The sequence below is a fragment of the Solanum lycopersicum genome, chromosome 11 (genome assembly GCF_036512215.1).
Source record: "Solanum lycopersicum chromosome 11, SLM_r2.1".
NCBI lineage: Eukaryota > Viridiplantae > Streptophyta > Magnoliopsida > Solanales > Solanaceae > Solanum > Solanum lycopersicum.
In genome coordinates, this window is record NC_090810.1 from 10,440,147 (window position 1) to 10,458,668 (window position 18,522).

General features: G+C 36.4%; 1 protein-coding gene across 1 annotated transcript; it reads right to left on the reverse strand.

Annotated features, from left to right (window-relative positions):
* Window positions 1-816: 816 nt before the first annotated feature.
* On the reverse strand, window positions 817-18,039 carry LOC101245020 (tRNA nucleotidyltransferase cca2-like). Its single transcript, XM_026028129.2, has 16 exons — window positions 17,674-18,039; window positions 15,597-15,727; window positions 13,434-13,551; window positions 12,732-12,784; window positions 11,195-11,244; window positions 10,999-11,097; window positions 9,258-9,367; window positions 9,030-9,157; window positions 5,473-5,477; window positions 3,360-3,415; window positions 2,784-2,867; window positions 2,430-2,492; window positions 2,190-2,334; window positions 1,933-2,100; window positions 1,333-1,430; window positions 817-1,254 (listed from the first exon to the last, which is right to left on the reverse strand). Exons 1-16 carry the CDS (start codon window positions 18,022-18,024, stop codon window positions 1,150-1,152), a joined length of 1,764 nt encoding a protein of 587 aa, XP_025883914.2. The 5' UTR covers window positions 18,025-18,039; the 3' UTR covers window positions 817-1,149.
* Window positions 18,040-18,522: the final 483 nt, after the last annotated feature.

The following is an 18,522-nucleotide window of genomic DNA, read 5'->3' on the forward strand; positions in this document are numbered from 1 at the left end:
TAAACTTGTATAAAGTTGAACAAAAAATAGATACATGAGTCCTACGTGTTACAATACATGGACTCAAACTTCAATGTAGGATGTCATGTAGGACGTTTGTCTTTATTTCTTCAATTTTATACAAATTTAACTGTCTATTTATGCATACCCAAAGTCAGAGACGGATCTAGGATTTGAAGGTAGTGAGTGTCATATCGTTAGGTTAATTGAATGATCAAATTATTATTGTTAAGTCTCAACCGTTTGTAATTTTTCGTCACATATATCATATTATAATATGGTCTATTTAAAGTCAAATATAGCCCATGACTTAATGGTATTATTACTGTTTTGTCATGTGTGGATTACAGGTAGGAGTCCAAGCACCAAACATTTTTATTTTGGAAAAGAAACAGAAAATACATTAAAAATGAGCAATATGACAATAGAACTTACAACCTCAAAATTGAAAGTTCAATCCTTAACCACGAACACCATGCACATACTTGTGTCTAGGGGTGGCCGATTAAATTTTCTTATGCTTTTTATGTAGATATACATATATATATATATAAAATTTTAATCGAAAACACCGTTAAAAAATAATGGCATACATGATCCTTTTTTTAAGGATAGTTGTATTCTAGTGGGACTAAAAAATATTTAAAACACTATCTAATTATATATTTATTTGAATATTTTTTCAAAAAAAACCCATAAAACGTCATATAACAAGAAAAAAAACCGAGGAAGAATCCAAATTTTATTAAATTTATTTGAATGAATCTTTAAAGACAACAATGGTTATCACACTACCCAAATATAAAATTATGCATGTGAATTGAAATTTCAGTTTTTAATCAAATAAATAAGATTAGATGTTATTAACAATAGGCACAAAAAAATGCCTGTATATGTGGAGAATACCACAACAAAAAGAAAAATGATATGATTTTCTACAAATATATGCTATACCTACCAAAACCTCATGGGTGTTGCAAAGGGAAATAAGAGATTAGGGGCTATTCCTCCATTGAAGAAAATACTTAACTGTTCTCCTATTTCTTTCTCTGCATGTAAGGGTCAAGTCGAGTCGAGCAACATCTAACACCTTGCGTCTTCTCTTCCGTCAGCTATTCAATACTTCTCTTATATGATTGAAGTTCAAAACTACTCGGTTCTTGCACGTTTTGACTGTGCTTGCTTCATCCAGTCGATGCATTCTTCAGCTGAACCAGAAGGGTGTGCGAGCTGCCACTCCAGCAGTTTTTGTTGCTGCGGAGAAAATTGAACTATCAGTAAATACTTATAACCGATTAAACGCTGGTTATGGAAATAGTATTAGTGGCATACCCATTCTCTAACAACTGGCCCTCCACTTTTAATCTCCAAAATGTTCATAATTTCCTTTCCATTAACCAGTGGTTTCATTTCCCAAACCTTCTCCAGACCTGGAAATTAAGGTAAGCTCATAGGTTAAAAAGATCAATCAAATATGTAGTTTCTACAAAAGCAACATGCACATCACATGATGTATGCAAAATTTTACTATTCTAATATTACTGTCCAGTGAAACATCTTGGTGGGAGTCGTACTCCATGAGAAACCTTAATTCATTTAAGAACCACGCTAAATAAGTGTGGAAGTGAGAAAAGACTTTGGTATGGGATATAACAAAGGAATGTGAACAAGGTTAAGTTATTTTTATCTTTTATGGCTGTCTTCAACCGAATTGATCCAAACTCTGAGGCAACACTGAAGATAAGTGCTTAAGGGGAAAGAGAGCAGCAACACAGGAGCATTGAGTAAGAAAAATAATAGATAAAAGGGACGCAATTGTAACCTCAAGTCTTAAAATTCATGCTCAGTAGCTATATGAGATGATTGATTCGTCCAGTTTCACAATCGCAAAGGGAACACAAAGTTAGAAGCAAAGAGGACGAATGACAATACCTAGTGTTCTTACTGCATTCTCTACTGTCTTAAATAATCCGCTACTCTTGTCCAGTTCAAAGTTCTCATTTGAGAAACTTGTAGAGGACACAACGTCAACAGGATGTAGCAGCATAGATAGAAGAAGAGCGACACGCCAAAATTCTTTAATTTCTCGAAGTAGCAAACCTGTTTGTAAACAAACATTTACTATATCAATTTGCAATATGCCACACTAATTGGTAGAGCACTTGTCTGCAGAAGAAAGATATTGTTACCAGTCAATATTCTAAGTTTTGAAGCTATTGGAACCTCAATGGTATCCCTTTTCCAATCAACTTCAAGAACTTGGATATCGTCTTTAGAAATGAGTAGTGATATTAAGGTGACAAACTTCCTAGTTACCGTATGCAAGCTCATGACCTGCAAATGGATCATTAAATATCACACTTCTTGATGTAGAGAGTCACACAAGGTTCAATCAAATTCATGAAACAGTCGCATGAAGAATCACTCACTATTTCCGCATCACTGGCCTTCAACTTGAGTGAATTGCGAAAAATATAATTGACAACTGGAATCTGATCAGCATCAGCCAAAGTTAGTAATTATTGACAAAAAAAATCGCAAATCCTCAACATGTGTAGACATTATCAAGTTCGCAGAAAGAGGTTACAACTACATAAAAAAATAGTATCTTTAGGGCCATGATTTTTCTTCTGCTTAGAAACAATATCCAGCAACATCCATCTTAAGCAAAACACACTCTAGATGGAATGGAATCATAAGAACTGTTCACGTCACATAAAAGATGCTGAGTGGAATCAATCAATGCAAAGCCTGCATGGACTCTTTGATGGTCCAGAGTTTACCTTTTTGGCTTTGTTATCTCTATAAATGGTCTCTCTGAATGGCAAAAATAAAGCAGCATACAGGCAAAGTCTCCTCTGATCATCCTAGAACCAGAAATAGATATGACAAGGTTAGTTTTTAATTAGCCTATAAGACATGGGGGGAGGGGTCATTTGGATCAATCATCACATCAAAATCAATTTTATCGCTAATCACAAAAAAAAAGTGATACTGATTGTCTCGTCACACCAAAAAGAAAATAGAACTCTCAGAATATGTACAACCAAACATTACTTTGTAAGGTGAGAATGGAAGAGGAGATAACTGTTGAAAACATGAGATGATAAGTTAAAGAACCACCCTTGTACTAACGAACAGGACATAAATTTATTTTTTTTGATAAAGACTAACAGGACATAAATTATTGTTTTTTTTAATAAAGCCGAACAGGACGTAAATATTTGAGCACATCTGCATGCAATAGAATCTTGAATAGTATATACAACTCATAAGGATTTTCAGACATATCACCAGCTTTTAATTTCATATACAGATGACAAGTTAAGGCAGAAGCATGATCATGAAGAAACACTCACTGAAAATGAGGAGCGTCCAATAAGGTTTAAAAGTTCCCAAGCAAGAAACACACAGCCTGTGGAAGTCACAAGTGATTCACATGTAAGAAGTAACAACCATCAAGGAGCAAAAATTAGAAAATGATACATCAAAACATCCAGAATAGATAGAATTTTGATTTCCTTAGAATGGAATGAGCAACTCAACAACATGACACAAACACTCGTACAATTTTATCATGTTCCTTTAGCACTCTTTCTGGGTCCTAGGAATCAACTTTGAAAATTGGTGATTGACCACAGAAGGTTTTGTTGGTAGAGTTAAAACTTGGTGGAACTTTTTTGTCTGCACTGGAAGACTTGACTACATATTAGATTGCAAACTCAAAGCCCTCAAAGGCAAGCTCAAGGAATGGAGTAAGAATGAAAAAGGGAACCTGAAGATCCAAAGGTCTAAGTTGCTCAGACAAATGGAAGACTTGGACTCTTTAAGGTCAAAAAGGCAGTTGTTCTCATGGATTATGAAGAACTACAAATTAATGAGGAGATTGCATAGAGACAGAGGTCTAGGACCTTATAGATGAAAGAGGGACTGTCGAATTGAAATACCAAGTTCTTTCATCACATTGCCAATGATTATAAGAGAAACAACAATATTGATAACTTAAAAGTACAGGGGGCGAACATGGATAAGGGTAGACAATGCAGTATCAGAAAGATTGGATAGGTTCTTAATTTCAGAAAAAAGGGGATACAAGCTTCCGGAACATAAGGCACATAATAATGTCACATATTCGGGCATGTCTATCTATTTGCCATCATCTATTCTCAAAGCTCCCGCCCCACATGGTTCATTTGTACCGATTTTCAAGTCCATCATGCCAACATGCACAGTGAGACTACCAATCACTCACCATTGATGCTACAATGTGGTAACAGGAACATAACAATTCTTACTTCAAATTTGAGAATTGGTGGCTTCGAGCAGAAGACTATGGTGACAGAATAAAGAACTGGTGGAGATCCTTCTGTTTCACTGGAAGGCCTGATTACATTCTGGCCTTCAAATTGAAAGCTCTGAAGAAGAAGCTAAAGGAATGGAGTAAAACAATCTATAGTAAACTATGACTACAGAAACAATGTGTTTTAAATCAGTTAACAAGCTGGATGAAAATCCAAGATCAGAAGCTATTAACAGAAGATGAAATAACCAAAAGCTATCAATGGAATTTGAAGATATAGCAAGACACGAGATTGCTTGGATACAAAGATCTAGGACTCTATGGCAGAAACACAAGAAAGTGAAGACACTGATAAGCTAACAGTACGAGGAGAAACTGACTGACATAGCTGACATTAAGCAAGAGAGTGTGTGATTGACAAACCAATCATTGGAGGCACAGGCGCCTAGAGTGCTTAAATCAAATGATGCTGTGGACTGAGTCATTCTCATCCCCAGTGGTTCCCCAATTTGGTTGGGAGGAAATAGTGTCCTACTATGAAGAACTTTACTCAGAGACTCAGGAATGGAGACCACATTTCAACATGAGGGATTGCCCCATGATAATGCAGAGGACAATATGATGTTGATGGCGCCTTTTGAGCCACAGGAGATCCTGGACTGTGTCAAAGCATGTGCAGGAGACAAAGCCCCAGCATCAGATGGATACATCATGGTATTCTTCTCTTAATGTTGGGAGGTGATCGGTCCAGATGTAATAGCCACAGAGTAAAATTTCCACAATGAAGGTTTATTTGAATTGTCTGACTTCAACCAATTGCCTGATTGGAGGTAGAATACACAAGATTATTTCTAAAATATTGACAGAAACTTCGAGAAGCAAGTGATCCACAAACAGTTGGATTGCCAATAGATATCATTGATCAAAAGAGGCAAATCATGGATGCTATAATGATAGAAAATGAATGTGTTGATAGCAGACAAAGGAGCGATTTACCAGGTATTCAATGCAAATTATATATCCAAAAGGTTTTTGATCATCTGAATTGGAAGTACCTGCTAGACCAACTATCCAATATGGTCTACTGTGCTAGGGGTTGAAGTGGGTCAAACAGTGTATTAGCAGACTCGATTTTTCAGTTTTGGTTCTCCTATTGTTTCTTCTCCTCCTACAGAGGCTAGAAGCTTGAGACAGGGAGATCACCTATCCCCTTTCCTGTTCATGCTAGCTATGATAGGCATGAGCAACATTATACCGACAGCTAAATAAATGGGTGGGTCTGAGGGTTCCAGGCAACTCCCAGCACCATGAATAGCTTAGAAATTACACATCTTCAATATGAAGATGATACTCTGACTTTCTAAGAGGCCTTTAAAGAGCAAGTCCAATACTTAAACAAGTTATATTCATCCTCTTTTAATACATTTTAGGCTTACTCATAAACTGGAACAAGAGCTACATATATCCCATTAATGAGGTGGAAGATATCCAAACACTTGCTCATGCCTTGGGGGGGGGGGGGGGGGGGGGCAATAGGAGCTCTATCCTACTAACTTACCTGGGTATGCCTTTGAGAGCAAGGAACAAATCAAGAGGGTATGCAATGAGGTACTAGAAAAGTGTGATTGACCAACTGGAAGAGTCGATACATCCCCAACGGAGGAAGATTGACCAGGATCAACAGTATGCTTGATGCATTACCTGCAGATATAATGTATATCCTCCTTGCTCTTGATAATGTAATACAGAAGAGATAGATACTTTAAGGAGCAATTTAAGGCAGTGATGATAACATCATAAGAAGAAATTTCATTTAGACAAATGGGAAATTCTGACAACAAGCAGATAGAAAGGGGGATAGGAGTCAGGAACATGACGATTCACACTAAGCCTACTGATGAAATGGCTATGGAGGTACTGCAAATAACCCACTCTGGAAAAGAAAGATATTAAAGCTAACTATAGGGAAAAGGACATCGGCCACTCCTTATGGTTGCAGTATCCAAAGCCATCAAAAACTATGGTCAATCTTCCAATCAAGGGTGGGCTTTGAAATGGGGGGATGAAAATATCCTTTTGGAATGACAAATATTTGGAGCAGGACACACAAAGCATGTACTTCCAGAGATCTAAACTTAATGTCAACAACAAGCACCTGTGTCTGAAGTATGGACAGGAAAATGATGGAATCTCAATCTACGAAGATTACAACTAAGAAATGGACAGGGCTGTTATTTCTACAACACTGTAGCCCAGTTCAATGGCTTAACAGAAGAAGAAGACAGTATGGATTGGCAGTATGACAGTATCGGAAAATTCACTGTTAATTCTGCTTAAAGAGATCTTAATTCCTCCAACAATTGGGTGGGTTGTTGGCAATGGAAGATGGTTTGGAAAGTCAAAGTACCTTTTAAGGTAGTTTTTTTCATGTGGCTCTCAGCAAGAGAAGAAGTTCTGACTGATGAAAAAAAATGACTAAGTCAACGTATTGTATTAACCAAAAAGGGTTGTTTAGTCATTATTACATGTCATGAGAAGTTGAGAACAAACTAACCTAAGCATAAAGATCTATAGAGAACCCAGTATTCTCCATGACTCGTGTTTACACCAAAAATGAAATAGTAAAATACAATTAACCATTATCGTTTTGATTGGGTTGCTCTTTCCTTCAAAGCTTCTTAGATTCCTTTCCCTCCCAAAAACCAGCTAATCTAAGCAAAAGGATTTATAGAGACTGCATTAGAGTCTTAGTATTCCTTTCCCTCCCAAAAAACCAGCTAATCTAAGCAAAAAGATCTATAGAGACTCTAACAACTGCATTAGAGTCTTAGTATTCTCCATGGTGAAAAAGTAAAATACAGTTATGCTTTATAGTCTGGATTGAGTTGCTCTTTCCTTCAAAGCATCTTAGATGCCTTTTCCTCCCGATAGTCCACCACCAAATACAACCTGGGATCATACTTCATCTTCTTTTATATGGCAAGGGAACAGGGAACAAAGATGTTTCCATTTACTAAAGTGGAAAATCTTGATAGAAGCAAAAGACAAGGACTTCGCATTATGAATTTGAAGAACCAGAGCAAAGCTTTGAAATCAAAATGGTTATGAAGATACTCCCAGGAACCACAGACTATTTAGGGAAGTTTTATCAAGAACAGCTATGGGGAGCAGGATAATTGGGTTCCAAGGAGATCCATACCCCATATGGATTGAGTAAATGGAGGTCCATCAGAGTTTAATGGCCAGTAAGAGCCATTCTATTATCAGAGTTCACAATGGCAACAACACCATCTTCGGAAAGATAAGTGGATAAGCAATAGGAGTTTGCAGGAGTCTTTTCCTGAACAGTATCCTCTTGCTCAACACCAAAACAGGAAAGTGGTAGAGATGTGGTCTCCTCAAGGCTGGGAACTGTTGCTTAGATGGATGATGAATGATCAGGAGATTTATAGACTAACTGAACTCTACAAACACCCGGAATCCTTCAACAGATAGCAAGGAGTAAACTGTTTGTAACTGACTGGTAATATAGAGGGCCTTTACATGGTGAATGCAAGATATAAGATTATGAATTTGCCAGAGCCTCAGATTTCTATTTGGCCATGGAAATGTATCTCTGGAGGTCATGATACCTTACAAGGTTGGTTGTTTCACATGATTGTTAGCCAATGAGGCTGTGTTGATATATGAATGTGTGAAGAGAGGAATCTCTTTATGCTCAAGGTCTTTCTATGTGGGAATGAAGTTGAGATTGTAGGCCACTTATTCCTACATTGCAGAGTCAAAGATCACCTATGGAAGATTTTTATCATCTCAGAGGTATCTCTTGAACAATGCCTGGCTAGATTGTTCATACTCATTTTAGCTAGGAGAAGCTGGAATTGAGGCAAGGGACATAGACGATTGGAGAATCATTCCTGCGTGTATATGGTGGACCATCTGGAAAGAAGGAAATGTCAGGTGTTGAGGATAGAAAATTTTCTTTTGTCAGTTATTTTGAGGATAGAACACAATACAGAAGATTAAACTCAACTGTATTCTGTTATTTTGTTTTGGTGTACGAAGTCCTATTTTGAAGATAAAAAGACAATCCTAGGAAAGTTTGATTCCTGTTAGGATTGTATTATTTTAGTTTTTTTTTTTTTTACTTCTCTGGTAAATTGGGAATTTCAAGTACTGGTCTATAATACAAACTTTGTTACTTGCTCAAAAACAAAAAATGAAGTGTTCCCAACAAAACTAAAAATGATAACACCCAAGAGACGATGACACTGCTAAAAGCATATAGAAACAATCTAGCTTACCAACTACTGGAGTTAGACCAGAGAAACCATCACATAGGGGAATGCTCAGAACTTCTTCCTGTTGTTAGGTTTTCCATATATCTAGCTCTAAGCAGTTAAATCCATATTCCCATCACCAAAAGCAAACAAAATCATGTCTTACTTCTACTACCATCCTTCTCCCAAGAAAATAGCGTCCAGTTTAGGGGAGGTTCCTTCAACCCCATCTCTAGTACCGAGCAATCAGGGTTAATATTTCTTTCTTCAAGGCAAACAAGGTCATCCCTTTACTTCTACTAGCGAAGACTGAATGAACTAGGCTTGTTGGATATTTGGTCCTTGTGAACACAGCAATATACACATTTTCTTTGTAAGGAGCATCTCAACAAGCACACAGCTAATGATTTCTCAAAAATAAAGAAGATGTGGGAGAGAGTAAAAAATACCTATCACATCCATCAGGAATTGATGGCTCAAAATCAGAAGGAAGACTAAATACAGCCGAAAATAACTTCAAGTCAGCAATATAAGTCATTGCTTTGACCGGTTGGTCACCAGACATCATAAGATCAATCTATAAAAAAAGGAAGTGAAATGAAGATTTGAAGCACAATCTAGAGCTCCAAATTAATTTCAATCACGTAAAATTTCACTTAGAGATAAGATAAACATACTTCATGTCCTATGCGTTCTCTGCTAATTTTATCAGCAATAGCAACTCTCACGTCTTCATCTGCAGCTGCCTTCTTTAGTTCTTCATCTAATATAAACCCAAACCTTGCACCTAAAATCACCAAATCAAATGGAAAATGTGAGTGTCATCTAGCTTCTAGCACAACAAAGTTACATCCCAGCCAAGTACGAACATTACTGGAACCTAAAGTGATTGAAGGAGATAAGAAAAAGTTAACCATTACATTTGACTTAAGTCTACTCAAAAAGAAATGTACACAAATAAAATATGCAACCTCTTCCACGAGATGGATTTGAACCAGTTCGGGGAACAAAAAGAATTGCTTAATTCGTGCTAGATTACATTGAAGGTAATGCAAGAGCCCCCTGCAGTAGATCCAAGCCATTTTAGGTTACATAGAGGAGTTTGTTCCTGCTCCTTTGTTCTGGCTAACACCAAAGATTAAGAAATCAAGACAACAAGAGAATTGGTTGGTACAGGTACTTCTGAGGGAAAAGGAATAAGAGAGCCTTTGAAGGGTAGAAAATGATAGGCTCACAGAGCAGTCTCTTGCAGCCATTTCTAGACCATTGGCCAAAGCAGATGGGCAGGGAGTCACTTGCAGACATGTTGATCGAAATGACCAAGTTTAATGACTTGACCTTGTTTCAGATTCTCATCAAATTTAGGTGTGCTCTTTGTAGAGAACAATATATTGGTGTAGTCTCACTGCTGCCTGTACACCACTTGTATAGTGGAAAGTCCTTATCCAGCCAGCCCTTAACACAATTTAGTTCTCTCGGAGAAATTCCTCATCTTATGTTTTATTTTTATAAGTAATTTTGAAGGATAAGGATGAACTCCTGAACTAATACTACTTTAGATGCCCCACTTAGCTCAATCTACAAAACACTTAGAAATATTCAATATGCTAATGACTTCGAAGAAATACCTCCAAAACAATCATAATTCATACATGTTGATTTGGGTGATATACTAAACATACTGAATCTAACATTATTAAAATCCCTAATACCGTACTCACACACCCAGACCAGACCCTTATATCCTTTTGTGCTATAGTTTGAATTTCAAATTTATTAAACATTGTTAAGTTTGGGAATGATATTGCTAAGCCTGTAAAATAGCCAAGGTTAAACATGGAGAAAGTCTCACTCTTGAATTTGACGGGGATGGCTATACCCGTTCTATTATTCGCACATGAGCTCTGTGCAGAAAGAGCTCCACCTGTTTAAAGTTTAACTCAACGGATTATAAATCCATGCTTGAAACTCCAAAGCTGCAATGTTGTCAAAGATGTGTTTAAGCCCTAGAGTGAGGCTTAAAATTTGTTGAGTGCTTCACCTCGCTTAATGTGTGCTTCAGTGTCGTCATCAAGGTCCTAAGGCATACTGTTACTTGCCAACGAAGTTCTTTTGAAGAGGTGACACTAAACAGTTGATATTTCACTTTTTCATAATTTTTTCAATTTCTTTATTCATATATTTGTTACTCGTGCTTAAAAATATTAGTCTTGGACTAAACATATATTTGTATTGTATCTTCCTTTGCGTCTTTTAAGCCCATGTCTTATATGCGCTTAAAACACCAATGAACGTTAGAGCTTTTTTGTATATTTTTTCAGTCAACTGTAACAACCGACATCTATGCCACATATAGAATTAACAAGGCTTTCATAAGAAGAGGGATGGAGGCAACTGAGAGATTGTCTAATGCATTACCAAAACGAATAGCTCGAAGAACTCTTAGGGGATCATCCAAAAAGGTCTGTTTTGGAGGTAGTGGAGTGACAATTTTTCCAGACTTCAGATCTGCAATGCCTGAGAAACATGAATATAATTATTTAGACACTTGTAGTTTAACTATCTTTATTGGTACGCTACTGGATCTGGACAAAAGGAAGAGAGGCATGCTAACCTCTTTCTGTAAGATCTTCGACTGATCTGGTGTTAATGTTGTAAAACAAGCTGTAAACATAATCTTTAGTGAAGGATTAACCGATTAAACAAGGAAATCATATTTATCTTTTGGAAACAAAAAGCTAACTTTAAATAAAGTTGGACTAATACATTAATGCATCCAAAGGCTAGATCAAGTATGGTCAGGAAGATCAATGGTGTTCAGAGGAAGTGACAGAAACATATAGTGTGGGAGTATGGAGGACTATAAGAAACCTATGGCTGGCTTTCAGAGACAATGTAAGGATAAAGGTTGGTCGAGGAAATAAGGCTTTGTTCTGGAAGGAAGACTGGACTGGTCAAGGGTCCTTGGAAAATTTATTCCCTGGGTTGTTTTCCATTTGCCTGAATCCTGACAGTAAAATACAAGAGGTTTGGTCCCCACAAGGTTGGAATTTGCTCTTTAGAAGATTTCTTAATGATTGGGAAATAGACTGGGTAACGGATATGCTAGCTTTGATTGGAGATTTTCCTGGCACAAATCTGGAAACAGATAAATTGTTATGGAGGCATCATACTGATGGTCAATTCTTCATGAACAGAATGTACAAAAGGGATCTAGCCACAATAGCGGTGAAGAAATCAGGGCCGTGGAGTGCTACATGGATGAGTGTAGCCCCTACTAAGGTGAAGTGTTTCACGTGATTGGTAACTGGGAGAGCTTGCCTGACACATGATAAACTTAAAAAGAGGGGAAAAATTATTGCCTCAAGACGTTATCTTTGTAAAGAGGCCCTACAAACCAACAATTATCTGTTTCTCCACTGCAAAGTAACAACACGCGTATGGGCTCTATTTACCAATATAATGAGTCTAAATTGGATTATGCCAGAACATACAGCAGACCTACTAAGTTGCTGGGTCAGAAGGGGAGGTAGTAAAAGCCAGAGGAGGTGGTGGAGAACCGTACCTACTTGTATCTGGTGGAGCATTTGGAAGGAGAGAAATCAGAGAATTTTTGTAGGGAAAGAATGCACTATAGAGAAGATTAAGTGGAAAGTAATTACCACTTTAGGTTTTTGGTGTAAAGTAATGAACATAGAAGAAGAAATTCAACTAGTGGATTTCATAGGAGCTTTGTAAGTAGTCCTGTTTTTTATTTGAACAGTTTTGGAGGTGGCCAGCATAGCCCTTAATGCTGAGGAATACAATGTTACCAGTTTCAAAAAAAAAACTAAATGAAGAGATATGAAAACACACACACACACCTCTGAGAGAAAAAAATAAAACAAACAAAAAAGATACAGAGAAAATGAATAAATATATTAGAAAAAAAAAGGAAGAAGAAAAAGAAACTAAAAGCTCCACTGGAGTTTGTGCTCTAACACTGATGTGAACAAGGTGCGTTTGTTTCCTCATTTACTCGTTTTTGTTGTTTGGGACTTTGGGCTGGGATGAAGGGAAATAGATCGACTAAACCAAGTTGCTGCCTACAAGAGTGAAGGTGTTGCAAAAATAAAAATAAGGTGCCAGAAAGTAAAGATATTACAAAGTACCTATTAATGGTTAAATCCCTGCGATCAGCATCCTGTTTTGCAGTCCCAAATTTCTAAAGGAACAACAGATGAGAAAAAGTTAATGAAGAAACTAGCATACATGGTACACTGAACACACGCTTGAGTGTTAAAACTTTGACATTTTAGTTTTTTGATATAACAGTTAGGATGACAACATTAAATAAATGGAAAGGAATTTGATATTAACAGATATCAATAAATATATGAAGACTTCATACTATAGCAACAATAGCTGATTAAGTTCATGTATAAAGGTCCTATTTTAAAAAAAACATGTTTAAAAGAAATTATATCTTGGTAATTCAACTATTCCAACATATTAAATAGGAGATTGATCTTGAGCAAGCGGTGGACTGGAACTGGTAACATGATTCAGCCTTCTCATTCAGTAAATAGCCACCCCAATTTTGCCCACTTAGTAACCTCAAATCTTAGGACTAGGTCATTCTTAATTGAAAGCATGAAACTAAGCATTGCAGTCTCTTAACTGAGGTCTTTGATACCGAATGCATTGAAGGACACTCATGCAGAGGTTCTAGATTTACTTACTCCTTTTACTCCCTTTTGTTAATTTTTCATAGCTAAGTTTGGTGGAATCTAGTTGGACTTCATCCTCGCATTTATGGTTAAAAAAAAAAAGAGAGAAGATATACATTTGATTACCAATTCACATCTACATACCATTGTTGGAATTCGACTGTTCTCACTGTAGTCTTCTGCTCTTAAGTTGACAAAATCAATCCATACGTCGGAAAGGCGCATCCTTGCTGTTTCCAAGTGTTTTGACTGATCAGGATTGCTGTAAAAATTGAAAAACTGTATTTAGTTATAGATAAATTACTCTACAACAAAAACAAGAAAGTGGTTTATCACAATCAAAACAGATAGTCGTAAGATCTTAAAGTAGTTTGGTGTGAGGTATAAGGCATTATCCCAGGGATGAAATGCAAGACTATTTTTTCATGCCGTTTTGGTTGGCAGTATTAGGCAATCCTAGGACTATTTATACCTTACTGATGGGAATATACAGGGTGGAATAACTATTCCAGGATAACTTATCCCGAGACAACTAATCCCGGAATAACTTGTCCCAACCAAACGACCCCTTATAGCTAGAGGCAGGCATGGTACGGTAGATACAGAATACCATATCGAAATTGAAAATTTTTATACTACAGTTTCAGAAATTATGGTATTTGGTACTCGATAAGGTATTCAGTATTATAACAAAAATATCGAAATACCAAATACTACACCGAAGTGTATAGTTACATCTAAATTCAGATATATCATAATGCTGGCAAATATATCAAATAGTATTAATACAAAATTAACTATTTAGACGTTGGAACTTTGACTACTCTATCTTGATTGAAATGTCCTTTTTCGGAGATTGAGTAATGAAGGAAATTGTTTGTACTTCTATTTAAATATTTCTACAAGTGTAAGGTGTAAGTATGATTGTTTCTTAACAAGTCGAGGTCATAGTTATTTATATGAATATATGTAAGTTGAAGGTGACCAAACTATGGTTACCGATTTACCGTGCTGCAAAATACCTAAACCAAACGTTAAATACCAAACCATATCAAATTAATTTGGCATGGTAACAGTACAGCATTTTTAAAAACCGAAATTTTCAATACCGAGCCATGCCGGCCCCTACATATAGCAGAGCAAGTATTAATTTTCCTCTTTTCCTTTTTTAGCACCAAAACTAAGAACTTGCATCTTTTTAATGTAGGCAAACCAATATTAGCCCTCAAGTCCCAAACTCCACTCAAAGGGCACAGACCTGCAGAAAGAGTTTTACTCTACGCCAAGCTACAAAAAAGAGTTTTCGTTTACGCCAAGATAAATTTTAGCTAGAACTTTATTACAATACTCTTACACTAAACACAAATGAGGACTACACAAAAGCAACCCAATTGCACTAGAGTTAAACATACATGCTCAAGTCATGTTTTTAATTAATTGATACCTTATCAACAACCTCTCTACCCCCCCCCCCGGCCACAAAGGTAGGTTAGGTGCATACATCCTACCCTCCCCAGACCCCACTAGCAAGATCACATTGGATATGTTGTTGTCAATGACAACTTGGCGATCGTTCTCAATAACACAATGCGCGTCCTAGACTACATTATTATTATTTCAATAACGCTGGTTTTCGAACTACCTAGCCTCCACTTCGACTATTCCATTGGTTATCTACTACTCCCACCAGTACAAGTACGAGATAATTCTGGCAAGCAAGATTTAGGCAAATGTGAATAAACCACCTAGTTTTTTATATTTTTGTTGCGATCTGAACCCTCACTACAATACTAATTTCCAGACTAAGAAATCTACTAGAGCAAAGTGTAAAAGTAATTGGGCCTACATTAAATGAGGGATAACACAGCTTCACTTCCCACTTCAGAAAAACAAAAATTTAACTAATAGCTAGTCCGTGGATCTGCCATCTGTGAAAATGACTAGTTTTCCCAATTCATTCACAGATATAAAGTTTATTTCGTTAAAAGTATTGCCTTGCGATGAGACAATAGAGGACTCCCCGTTTTAGTGAGACAAAAAGTTTCCTAATATGCTTGTTCATCATTTGTCATTTGTGCCAATTGCCTTTCACCGATTTACCCATCCTCCTTTGAAATCAAAGACAGACCCAACTTTTACCTCTATTTTGGTTGCTCAACATCTGCCGAAACCAAGACTTATAGTCCAATGTACAAGTGGGAGTTTTCCACGATAGATGTGGTTTTTATTCTCATTGTCCCCCTTCCCTAATGTGATAGAAAAAAATTGGAAACAGACATCTTACGAGGAAAGAATGCAGGAACATACCATTGGATAACACCAACTCCTTGGGTTTCCTCACCTGATGCTGACAAGTACTCGTTCACTTTCTCACAGAATTCTCGTCCATACATGTTGTCAAGAGCAATATCAATATCATAGCACTCTTTACCTAGCAGCTTCAGAAATAGAATTCCAGATTAGCCAAAGGAAAAGAAGTCGTAGAAAAACAAATCACTTATATAAAACAACAAAATCTAATTTCTTGACTATTGTAGAAAGCAATTCCAGAAAACGTCCACAGGAAAGAAAGTTAGTAGTCAACTGAAACATCAAACTAGTTTAGGCTAATAGGTTCAGGTTACATAGTTTTGCATGCTGCTATTAACAAGATGACAGAGAAAAAAAATCTAAAAAAGGTTGTACATCCCCAATGATGTGCATTATTTCTGTTTATTTGTTAAAGCTTAAAGCTACATGTTACTAGAAAAGGATACAAGGTTTACAGAATGGACAGTGAATAACAGATGCTGTTGCTAGCTTTAGTATGTGAGACACATGCATGCGTATATCTATAGAATATTTCCCACAGTGTGGACTGCGGAGAAAAAAGAAATATTCAGATCTTGCATTCCATCAGAAAATGACAAGAATATATTTTTTTTTCTTTGGGTCAATTATTTGGAAAAAAATAATTAGTGTTAAATCAAACACGCAACTATAGGTAAGTGTACAGAAAAAATATGCATTAATCAAAATTTTGGTTGTCCACCCTCTCTATACTAGTCAAAATTAACATTTTATATGGGGACCTCTTATAAAGAAATGAACACTGTCAGTTTAGAAATCAAATTTGTGTGCACAAGAATTATTTCCATGGTAGATAACCTGCTGTAAACTTCTCCCTACATTCCAGCCTGGTACCAGCTATTCTTTGCCCACATACGCACTGATAGAATAGTTTAAGTTGAAACTAGAAAACTTAATTGATGAAAAACTTATTAGAGTATACACTGTCACACCTGGATATACCCCCCATGATTAAAAGAAAACCAGAAAATATGATCTCGAAAATAAAGGCTCATCAAAAGGTTGCTTACTTCACCGAATCTCCCTGTATTAAGCTTTAAACTTAAGACTAAATCTGTTCTGAGCAATTTAAAAAGCAAATGAATAGGACCTGATTCTCTTTTCAATCTATCAATGCCTTGAAGACCTCGAGTCTCATTTATCTTGTACTCTCTCCCACTTCTCTAAACAACACTTTCATGCAGTGTGTTTTCTAATTTCCACATTGTGAAAATCCTCTACCCCCCTTTCAGTGACCTAAGATGATTGTGAGGTCGACTTGAAATCTTGACCCATTTTATAGAGTGTCCTTTGACATAATATTTCAAATTATAGAGTGTAATACTCACTAAAGTTCCATGAAAATACTACTCCCTTCATGTTTCCGTACAGAAGGATTAGTGTCTCATGTACTACCCTAGCACCAACTTGATGTTAAGTTGTGCATTTTCGATACATAATCTATTTAACTTCTGAGAAAAAAAATACTACTCCATCCACGAGGGTATGTGTTACATTCATTACATATATCATACTCTCTCCTTTTCATACGCTCCTTTTCAATTTGATTATCTGGTTTTGACTTGATGCTGAGTTTAAGAAAATAAAGAAACTTTTGAGTCTTGCGGTCTTTAATCAATACGTGAAATATACCAAAATGTCCTTTACTCTCATGACTTTATACATCGAAATTAAAGAGTTGTCAAAAGACGTTCTTTTTTAAAAAGTAAGACGAGCAAATTGAAACCTAAGGAGTAATTATCAGTGACAGTACAGAAAAGATGGGTGCAAAAAAGTATTAAGTAAATATGTTACAAGCTGAAATCCTGAATAGTTAAATATTTGTGAGATAAGTTTGTGAAAGGTGTATGTGGGACGTCAAGTATCATATAAGTTGAAACAGACTCTCAATGATGGGATTAAGTTATAGCTCCACAATACATAGTAGTAATTTGATTGTAAAATTTCATAACAGTTTAGTTTGGTATAGATAAACGAAGTCTGCAGCAAAATCTCAATAAAAACATAACCAATAGAATATGAATATAATCAAAACCTTATCGCGAACCCAACCACCAGCAACACGAAGCTGTGTTCCCATATTATAATGCTCGACAACTTGAAGAAGACGGTTGAATATCTGCTCCTCTTTCGGCGATAAATCAATATGGTCCTTCACTTGAACTGACAACGGCTGAAATGCTGAGCCCTCCACCATTGTTGTAACTCCGGCGTAAAACCCTAACGCCGGCGGCGTTTGTTGAACGGAGAAGATAGAAAATCTCTTTAGTTTGAAGGACGGAAGAAGGAGAGAAGAAGAAGTAGAAGGGTTTGGGAAAGTGAAGAGACGAGGGCGAGTTGTATGGAATGTTGAAAATGCTGCTACGGCTATACTCAAAGCCTTCATTTCTTCTCTCTTTCTAACGGACAAGTGATGACCCGCTCTCATAAGCATAAGAAACGGGTCGGGTCATCTCAACTACATCTTTCATGATGTGGCAAGTTTATTTTTTTATTTTTAAAAAAATATATAGTTAAAGTTAAAACATGAATAAATACAATAATGTAATTAGCTTAGAATAAATATAGTCACATTTTATTGAGTAAATTTTAGGAGTATCAAAGATAAAAAATTATATTAGAGCTCTACAGCTATAATTTTGTTATTTACGCTTCATAACCAGATTATGTTTGTTATGGAGCATCTAATTTGTATAAATCGCTCCAATTGTATTAATCGAGCGCTCATTCGTCTGTGTCTATGAAATTGTGTTTGTATATGTATATGTTCTCTGTGTTTGGTTAGAGCGACGAGCGAGATTGAGAGAGACGAGCTAGAGTGGGTAGAGAGTGGAGAGAGGTGAATTGTATATGTATACCGATTAGATAATTGTATATATTTAAC

Coding starts and splice junctions, on each gene's coding strand:
- LOC101245020 (XM_026028129.2), bottom strand. CDS start 18,024: ATGAAGGCTTTGAGTATAGCCGTAGCAGCATTTTCAACATTCCATACA. Junction 13,552..15,596: donor GGAGTTGGTGTTATCCAATG/GTATGTTCCTGC, acceptor CAATTTTTACAG/CAATCCTGATCAGTCAAAAC. Junction 12,785..13,433: donor ACAGTCGAATTCCAACAATG/GTATGTAGATGT, acceptor TTGTTCCTTTAG/AAATTTGGGACTGCAAAACA.